The 10,520-nt window shown below is 33.5% G+C and overlaps 1 protein-coding gene across 1 annotated transcript; it reads right to left on the minus strand.

Moving 5' to 3' along the window:
* Window positions 1–3,563: 3,563 nt before the first annotated feature.
* Window positions 3,564–9,624, minus strand: ALF4 (aberrant root formation protein). The gene is made up of 14 exons (XM_088207998.1): window positions 9,357–9,624; window positions 8,593–8,769; window positions 8,348–8,497; window positions 7,311–7,383; window positions 6,731–6,897; window positions 6,585–6,644; window positions 6,324–6,474; window positions 6,135–6,203; window positions 5,751–6,022; window positions 5,602–5,673; window positions 5,315–5,392; window positions 5,020–5,211; window positions 4,418–4,469; window positions 3,564–3,863 (listed from the first exon to the last, which is right to left on the minus strand). Exons 1-14 carry the CDS (start codon window positions 9,447–9,449, stop codon window positions 3,643–3,645), a joined length of 1,827 nt encoding a protein of 608 aa, XP_088064124.1. The 5' UTR covers window positions 9,450–9,624; the 3' UTR covers window positions 3,564–3,642.
* Window positions 9,625–10,520: the final 896 nt, after the last annotated feature.

A 10,520-nucleotide genomic window follows, 5' to 3' on the forward strand; every position in this document is an offset into this window, starting at 1 on the left:
ATATATATATACCAATTTAATATTTTGTGATTTAAAAAAATTATTAATATTTAAAGTATAATCTTCAAATCAAAATTGTTTAAATTTTAGTTTTGCAGCTTTAAAGCCTTTACCTATTCATGCTTTAGAGGTTTTGGTTTCTACAATAATAACATTGCATTTGGTTCTATTTTGTCATGATCAATATATAATAGATAATTAAATTGATATACTTAATTCCATATTGATAGAGTGTATTCCCATTTGTTGGATGAGAAATTAAAAAAAACATCTAGTCGGAATTAAATATGAAGCTGACTTAAAATTAATATGTTATTTCTATTCAAATTTCTATATCCATTTGTTTGTGTTTTTTTTTTTTCGTATTTCTATTATATAAAACTAAAATTTGATTTCAAACTTAACCTAACAATTCCATAGAAAATGATGAGAATTTCTGCTATAGCAAAAATTAAATCACAAAATTTCTTAGTTGTATTTTTTTTTTTTTAAAAAAAGGTAACTAAGTTATTTTGAAGCGAGCAGGAACTCAGCGTTTGGTTGAACTTGGAATCCATACTAATGAAAAGATCGAAAAGTACAAGCAGGCAAATTCCCATGGTTATCTTTTTGAGGGGTTTAGCCTCCATTGAGAGTCCTGAAGAAAACATTACCCAAAAGACGGACAAACTGTTTCCCTGAATTAATTGTCTTAATTCTTTTGGTCAGAATGGTAATTTCTCAAGTTAAGTTTGATTGGCCAGAAAGGATAATAAACTTTTTTTTTTTATTTTTTTAAAAAAACTAGTGTTGGTAGGAAAAATTCAAATTTCTAATGATGCCATTGCAAAGAACAGATGATTACTCTGTTGCTTTGTATATAGAATAACGTTATAACGAAGAAAGGAAGGACCCATCACTTGAGACAAAACAACCAAGACTTAAAAACAATTTTCTTTTTCTCAATAAAAAAAGCAGAAGATCAAGGTTCATTTTGCTTCTAAAGGGTGGACCAACAGAAAGTATATATTTGAAGACGTTTTAGCACAAAATGTAAAAGTTGTCACTTCTGACTCATATACAATTCTTTTGATAATAACACTATTTATATACCATAATACAAAAATTTATATTGTAAAGGAACTGTTATTAAATTTAAATGCCATAATATCTTATATATTATGTGTATAGATTCCATTGAATATACACAGGTTTATAATTACGTATCAAGTGAATACAATATGTTAGTAGATCATAGACTTCCACTATCATTTCATTTTTCACATATTTCACGAGTTAAACATATATAAACACTCTTGTTAAGGGAATTTAACTTGTTTTACTTTAATTTCTAATAGATATAAATACGTTAATTACTCAAACTCATTTGAAAAATCTTGTTTATTTTATCTATCTATTCTAATAGTATAAAGGTATCTTATCAAATACTCAAACTGCATGTTTTTTCTTGTAATTAAAAAAAAAATTACTAAAATCGGGAGAGAAAGTTGTAATAGTCTAGATCTGTGAGGGAGGGTGAGATGAACGGTTAGGATGAGATGCGCGAAATCAACAGTTGTCATGTGGAGTTGGGATAAGTATAAAAAGGGGCGTCGGGGGGGGGGGGGAAGGAGAAAAAAGAAAAAAAAGGGAAAACAGAGAAAAGAGAGGGAGTAATGGCGGTGCTTCTCGTCAAGGAGATGGAAGTCGAGGCGCGATATTAGCTGAGGAAGTGCAAGAGTAGTCAAGGTTTAAGAAAGGAGAGGGAGTAAGCTGTAGGGAGGTGTGTACCTGTGGGCAGTCGGTTGTGTGAGGGAGAGGAGTGAACGGGAAGTGACGTGACGATGGGAACGGAGCATGTGGATGATCAGTTGTGTGTAACCGAGGGGTGAGATAACTCTGAGAGTGGGATGCATTGTTATATAGGTATAAGTATAGGCGGCGAGTGATTGGTGGTGAGTGTAGGTTCAGTTGTGTGTGTGGGGGGCTACTTGCTAAGGGTGACACCTTCTGCTGTACAGGGATGGTGGCTCGTGGGTCATATGTGTGAAGCTGTAGATGGAGTGGGGTTTACGTGATACAGTGGGGACATTGGACACTCTGTGGTGTGTGTATGCATAGGTATTTAGGTGTGGGAGGCCTCTTGGTCGGTGTTTGTGTATTCTGGTATAATGGTGTGGAATGTAGTGGCAAGCTGTGTGTGCATGTGTGTGAGTTGTGTGTGTGTAAGGCCTTTGGTCGATGCTTGCAGATATGAATGTGCCGATATGATGAGTAGTGGCATGTTGTATTTATGGCCACTCAGTGGTCGATGTGGCACTCCCCTGGTCAGGTGTATGGGAGGTAGTTTGGCCGACATTGGTGGAGTTTGGTGGGGCTATTTAGCGGTCATTGTTGCGGGAATAGTGGTGTGTATTTGACGTTGTGGTGCGGTAGTGCACAGGGCCATGTAACGGTCGATATGAGAATTGTGTTTGTTGTTGGGGGCGGAGCCTCGATAGGCAGCAAGGGTGTGCATGTGTGGTTTTAGTGGACCGTTATTTATTGAGAGGGTGTATAGGTGTGGTATAGGAACTACCGGAATGGTGTCGAGTTGGTAAGATGCTCTGGCTAAAATAAAAGGGGCTGAGTGCAGGTCCATTATGTGGTTGGGAGAACGAGGAGCTAATGGTAAGGAGTTAGGTGGGATTAGGAGGGAATAATATTGTTTTTTAATAGTTATAAGAGAGGAAAATCAAATGATAGAAATAAGGAAAATGATAGTAAGGAGGGAGGTCATTTAATTGCCATTCATTAGTTTTAGTTTCAAATTTCATTTTATTAGGTTATGCATATTCATTACTCTCATTTCGAATACTTTGATATGGGAACCAGAAATGGGGAGCTTAGCAACAGAGCACCGAGCTTCAGAGTAGCAAGATGTTATCAATCACAACGAGACATAATAGTACACTTACAGTATTGGAATAGTGTTGGAACTCCTATATGTAGTGTGATAATTGAATAGTTTCTTTAATTATAGAGTTATTCATTTTATGATAATTGAATGCATTTTAAACTAACAAGTATGTGTGATTTGGTTAGAGAATTATAAATATCTTGTTTGGGATGGAAGAATGAATAGTATATAATCCTATAATAAAAACCGTTTAGGGGTGTCACAAAGTGGTATTCAGAATCAACATTTTGAGTTTCTTCAGCACATACTAGATGTCGGCAGGATTATAATTTAGCCGAATCAAACAAAAAAAAAGTTTACGTCTTGGAACTTGGGACTCCAACTAAACTATTTAATTTGTTTAGCATGTTTTTTCATGATGACAAGACGTAGAGGAAGTGGAAAACCATCAGCCATCAATTCTGGGCCTTATCTGCAAATCCAGGTATCATCGACTCCATCTCCATGTTTCAAGGCAAACAGTGATGTGTGTGTGTGTGTATTGTGCGTCTGTGTGACTGAAGAAAGTTTTTCTATCAGACATTTTCGATACAAATTTTCTAAAAATTGAAGAATATTAACATATGATCCGGCATCTGCTTTGGGTAAAAACAGATTAAGATTGTAAGAAAGAGAATTACAAAAATGAAACTGAAAAGGAATTATTTCATCACTAAGAAAAAGTTGGATTGTTTACATTAATAGTTTAAGAGATATGGGATTGTTTAGGTTAAATTTTTCAACCTTTCTTCAACAAGCTCGATACATCGATATAAAACTAATTCAATTGGGTTTAGAGCACATACCGTCTCGATCGCTATTTGATCATACTCAGTCTTGTTTTCTGCTGCAATGCCAGTCACTAAGGTTCGAAGAGGTAGAAGCCATTCATTGTAGGCCTTCTGTAAATTGTGCTTGGACAACATTCCTGTGCAATTGATTTCCCCTGGTTTGTTTTCGAATCAATAGAAGATACAAATAGCACCAAAAAGATCAGACTTACAGCAATTTTCCTTTTTTATCCAATCTACATTCTAGATGTTGGTTAGAAAATTGTTCAATGAATGAGCAATCTCACTAAATGCTAATTTAACTCAACTGCTTGAGTAAAGCCAAGAAATGATGAATTAACAACTCAAAATGATCAGCTTCATAAACTACATCCCAAACATTAAGGATTCAAGTTAATAAAATATCATAGCATTTCAAATAGTCTTTCAACCACCAAAAATAAAAGTCCAGCTGTCTAAGAGAACATCAGACAGTTCTCAACCCATCTAAAGCAAAGGGAACTTAAAATTAACTCAATAGACAACACAAGGAATATATTGCAGGTGCTCATATGCACAGATATAGAGAACAGAACAACTACTGAGACGGAGCAAAAAAAAAAAAATCTTATAAAGATATACACTAACACAAAGCAACTGGCAAGCATACCCAAGAAAATACAGTACAGATAACACCTTTAACTCCTTAGCTTTATAGGTCGTGTCTCACCTTTTGACTCTGTTAGCAATGCAAATCTATACAGATTGAGAGCTGATAGAACCTGCAAAGATCAAGAGCAACATTGAATATTTCAAATATATTTGTTTTGTATCCAAAGAGGGATTAAAAGAAAATGCACTCTTATATGAGGATAATCGGGAAAATTATGTCAGAAGAAAATTAGATCAATCGCATCCCAGATGTTAATTCCAGGTCCAGGATGCAAAAGGAGACAAAATTTAACACAAAGGATGACATTGGTAGCTTTCTCACAAAGAAGAGATTTAGATCGATATGCCAAATGTTACAATACTTGAACATAATATGCATGTTCTTCTAGAAATCACGAATATCCAGCATTCTGCTTATCTCAAACATAATAGAGGAATTCATTTTTTTTTCTTGGACCACGCATGTCTTTTGGGTCTGAATGCATTTATAGTCCGTACTGTCATAACATTCAAAAATGTAAATCTAAAATGCATTGGATCCAAAATAAAATCTAAAAAGCAGATGGGCAAATCCATATGAAAATAACTAAACGCAGTGCTGCGAAGTAAAACAGTCATAGGAAGCCAAAATAAGTATGAAAAATTGATTGAAGCTAATACCGCATCTCCCTCCTCTGGAAGGGAAGGAGGTCCTCCCTTGGAAGGTCTTAAAACTGACACCACCAATTCAAGAACATGCATACTGGTGCACGCACAATTTCTGGTTTCTGGGTTCTCATCTTTTTGCACTAAAGCTCTTTGTGAACTTCCATTATGCATTTCATTTCGAACCAGGTCTAGAAGAATTGCAATCTGTTTAATGTTGTAAAATTATTTCAAATCATAGATGTCCAATTCAAAATTTTAATGAACATTGAAGCTTTCAAATAATTAAAATTGAAATAAATATGTTTACCATGGAGGAGGACTCGCAATTTCTAACCAAAGCTTTTAAAACATCAAACCTCTGAAGAGTTGGAATATCAGCAAGAATCTGTTTTGGCAGGGTTGATTCACATTGATAAATTAATTTCTAGCTAATCATATTGTTTCATGTATTAAAAGAAATCACAGAAGCAAGAAAAGAGTAGTACAGAACATAAAATTGAATTTTCATGTTAAAACTGGCTAAAAACTGAAATATATAAAAAGAATATATATATATATATGTTTTTCTTACGGTAAAGTGTATAATGTTCATACCCTTTTTAATGCATCAAATGCTTTCTTCCTTACAGCTGTATCTGGTGCATAAATGATGACTACCGTAATAGCCTAAAAATGCTGATCCTGACAGTGAGAAACAGAAAGAGAAGCTAAATTCTTTATAGTACCAGCTAGAAAGATACTACCTGCAAGGCAGCGAACAGACTAGGTGTATAAATTGAACAGTCAATTATTTCATTGCTGCACTTTAGCAAGATATTTCCACTTGTTATGCACAGCAAAAAGTCAATGGCATGTGTCCTCAGTTCCCATGGCAGATTGGCAGAAGATAGAATTTGCTTCAACATGCCAACTGCTTCCCACCTTTTTATCTGATTAGTTTGAAGTTCACCCTCAACGACAGTCAAATCAGCCTGAGCAGCCTGAGGAATCTCATCAGAGACTTTTCCCCAAATTACTATCACAAAAGAAACAGGAAAACAATATAAGCTTAGGAGAAAGAAAAATATAGGACAATCAATTCCCCTGTGGAAGGTTAAAAAAACAATATATCATTGGTTAACACAAACCTGCAAGAGATGCACCAAGTTTGACATCAAACAAACAATTCATATAATAATATTCATTGTCTGTGCATCCTGTAATCAATGAGAATATATTTGTTAAGAGTGAGAGAAAAACTGAAGATGAGTATTAAGTTATATATTTCTCTGGAACAACAGGGAATGGGTATAATCTAGTCATTTCTGAAAACTGACCTTCAGCAACAATGTTAGTAATTGCCTCAACATCACTCCCAGTTATTAAACCAAGGTATGATAAGCCACAGTATGGAAGGAAACGTGCCAATCGTTCAACTAAAGGAATGTAGCCAGCAAGTTCATATTTGATGCTGAGTGAAAGAAAAACCTGCACATCCAGGGCGCATCATAAGACAATACGCGCAAACACATATATTATCTGGAAACTTCAGGCAAAATAACCACCAAAAACCTTCACAAAGGAAGAAGAGCACCTACCAGTATTTGCAGAACATATAGACCAAGTAGCGAACACAATCTTTCATTTCCTCTGCCTTCCTAACATATAAAAAAGACTGAGAATATAGCAAATAATATCTTGAGATTTTAAGAACAATCTTTGGGATTATCAAAATGTAACATACCAGTTTTATACAAACTCCATGGATGGACTCAGCAATGGTTATAGGTCTATCAAAGAAGTCCTCAAGTTCCCCCTCTGACTCTGACAACGTGTCCTTTAGAACCTTGATGATAACAGGAATAGCGACTTTTATTTGCTCAAAGTGACGCCTCTGGGTGGAAAGGAAAACTGGAAACAGAATAGAATCATCAACAAATTTCATTCCGCAACAGGATAAATTTTAGTATCCATCTGAAATCCATGAGCAGATAGACTTGAATATTCAGTCTTAACAATAATAGAGGGTGTTTTGATTTAGTGAAAGAAATGTGCTTAAAATGCCAGATACTTCTAGCTCAAACAATCAATACTCAGAACCAGAAGGACAAGAAAAGTGACAAGATACAAAGGTTTCAATTTTATTATGAGAAGAGTGATATTCAAACACTAAACCAGCAAAAAGACTGCAGCCTCTTCCTTGAATATATCAAAATATCATGACACTTTCGGTGACATCTTAAGTTAAATCTGCAGATTCCTCCAGACAGCAATAAAATTTTATAAACAAGAACCTAGTTAATCTTTCGTTCATATATGATTACCTCTTGACAGTCCACGTAGAAGAGGAGAAGAATAGCTTGGACCATTGACCATCTTCCCTTGGCAATCTAATGCCTGATAAATCAATATTTAAAGAGTTAAGTAATTATTTTCTAACTAATACCACCCTCTGATTATGAGAAGCTGCTAAATGCATATGGATGGCACAGGACCAACTAAATATTCATGCTTCTTGCACTAGTATTATATTAAAAATCCATGAAATATTGCGAAAATGAAACAGAAGCTGCAGATGAAGGCCTTCTTTTTCTTATTTATATAAAAAAGCAGGAGCTCAAAACAAATAAAGTAAAACTCAATTTGCTTCATGAGACGGTGTTTTATTACTTTTATCTTTCATGAATGATAAGTCATCCTCCTGATATCTACCGTCAATCTCTAATTATTCAAGAATGGCCCGCCATGTCATAAGTGCATTAAAATGCAGGAGATGTGCATTCCTCTGCTTTGTGGAATAAACCTTTTCTCTTGAGAAATGGAAAATCACTGAGGTCTCCATTTCAGTACAAGAGATGAACTTCATATTCTAAAACACGTAAGTAAATAACAAACAACAAGCTGAAGAACTGTCTTATGTAATTTCAGATATTTTGTGATTAGCACACCCGGAAAATTGAATATATATGTAATTCACTCACTATAATGGAACTATTCTAGATCTTCATAAAATAAATTTTAGGTGACAAACAATTTTCCAATTGACTTAGGTAGGATTACAAGGATAAGAAATGGCAGATGCAATTTCAATCTTAATTATTTTACATATCAATTGTGCTTGATGCCCAGTACTAATATCCCTAATATCCGTAATATGCTAACAAAAGATTCAGTGCAATAATGAATTAAAAACACAAACAAATTCCAAGGGATGTTACCAGTTGAGCAAGCTCCTAGAATGCCACTAACCAAAAATGTTAAGAAGCTAAATTCTCCAGGAAAAGAAGCAAATAAGATATAATCATATGCAACATTCCATATTTCTATGTTCATCAATTAAACTAGATACAAACGCACATACCTCGCAGAGAATTGAAAGCATGTCGCGTGGACTACATGTTGCCACAAAACATTCAATAATTTGATCAACAATCTCCAAAAATCTACTTGAGAGGCCCGCAAATTTTGAAACCGCTTTTGGCAACTCAAACGAAAATGTGTCTATAACGGTCTGCACCAGCAGAAGGAAATCAACAAAATCACATAAAAAAAATAAACAAAAGAGAAATTAGAAAAAGATGATAAAATTAATAAAACATAAGAAACCTGGTCCAGTGAAGAAGAAGACAATAATCTATTAAATTCCGACAGAACTTCAAGTGCAACATTCTGTAACTCTTCATTGTCAGGGTGAGATGTAGCATCATCTGATATTGAATCAAGAAAGCTAACAAGTTCAGACAATAAGCTCTCTGATTTTTGAAGATCTCCTCCTTCAACTGACTACAAAATTTACCGATGATATTAGTTAATAGCATAGACTTCAAAAGTAAGTATTATCTTCTTATCCTACGTTATAACTTTCTTCATATGCATGCTGGGCTTCTATGCATGTATATATTGTGCTACCATTGAGGGCTATTCTTAGTTCTATTAGCAGTAGAATAAGAAAAATATATAAACATACTAACTGAGAGCTTTTGAACCATTCTACATAACCTAAATTAATCTTGACCGCCAAACTAAGCGACAACGCAGCTGGTTGATAAGGCTGGCAAGAAAAATTACTATACAGAAAAAAATGAGTATATTTAACATCGATCCTCAATAACCAGAACAAAATAAAAAGCAGAAAAACACAGAGCTAAACAAAGCAAAGATGTATGCAATAGTTTTATCAACATCAGTTTACAAAATCTCTTCGCGACCTTCAGTCTCAGGCACCGGCCGTATAGAGTTTCCTGCCTTAATTTATCAAATAAGAATATGATATACGATTGAAGATTTTGATTTTCGCTGAACCATCCATCATTTCGTGGGAATCAGACAGGAACATGTAAAATCATGAAGGTTGCAATGAGGAGCCTTACTTTGGAACATAACGTCACGATTTCTTGGAGACGAATCACGGGATGAATAAGAGAGTAGTGTTCCCCAATCTCCGTGCTCTTTGCTGTTGACATGACTGAGCTACGAGAGTCTGCAGTAACACTGTCACGCACCTTCACTGTTTTGGACTCTAATTAGAGCGAGCAAGGCGGGGGCGCTGCCGCACAACTCTCGCGAGTTCTTGTCTGGCCTGTTTGGTAACTCGTCTGCAATAAATCCCATTCCGGGTTCGGTTGGCTTTTCAGCCTTTTATGGTTTAATCAAATATCGGCTAATTGCCGTTGTTTGGAACGGGTGGGATAAAAAATGATATAATAAAAAAAGGGAATTTACTTTTTTGTGTCTTGGCATTTATTGTAATACACAACTGGCTTGTAACTCTACTTCTTCGATTGTGATTTATTATGTATTATAATTTACAATTTATAATATTTTATTTCCTATAATTTTATTTTTAAAAATCAATAAAGCCATCAGAAAACAAATAAAATAAAATATTAATAATTAATTATCTATTTGTAAAATATATATGAATATATTTAGATTATCGATTGTGATGAAGTAGAATATTACAGTTTTTAAATTATAATATCTTTTGTTAAAATTTTCTGAAAAACAAAATAATTTTTATATACTACAAATACTTCCAAAAATGAAATATAATTTAATCATAGAAAATAAAATAATATAAAATGTAATTATGATGGAATTTAACAATATATTAAATTCCAATAACTACATAGTAAAGTAAAGTTTAAAATTAAAAATATCATATGAAATAATAAAATTCTTAAGGGCTTATAAATTAGAGTTATTTTTTTTTTGTAATTTTAGCTAAATCTGTATTTATAATAAAACGATTATTTCTTGTTGATTATATGTAAATATTTGTGCTTAATTAAACATAATACAATACAAATATTAAAAAAAATTGAATTAATATGATATTTTGAGTTAAGTTGAAAAAATATATTTTAAATTTTATCAAAATTTTAAAAATAAAATAAATACGTTGGTTTTTTTCCAATTACAAATTTATATGTGGCCAATTTTTATTGTTTTATGTATAATTTAAATAGTACTAATTTATTTAAAAATATTTTTTATTTAAATAAATAAGAAAACTATTTAAAAGAAAAGAGAAT

This window comes from Carica papaya, chromosome 7 (genome assembly GCF_054855325.1).
Source record: "Carica papaya isolate Zhongbai chromosome 7, ASM5485532v1, whole genome shotgun sequence".
Classification (NCBI taxonomy): Eukaryota; Viridiplantae; Streptophyta; class Magnoliopsida; order Brassicales; family Caricaceae; genus Carica; species Carica papaya.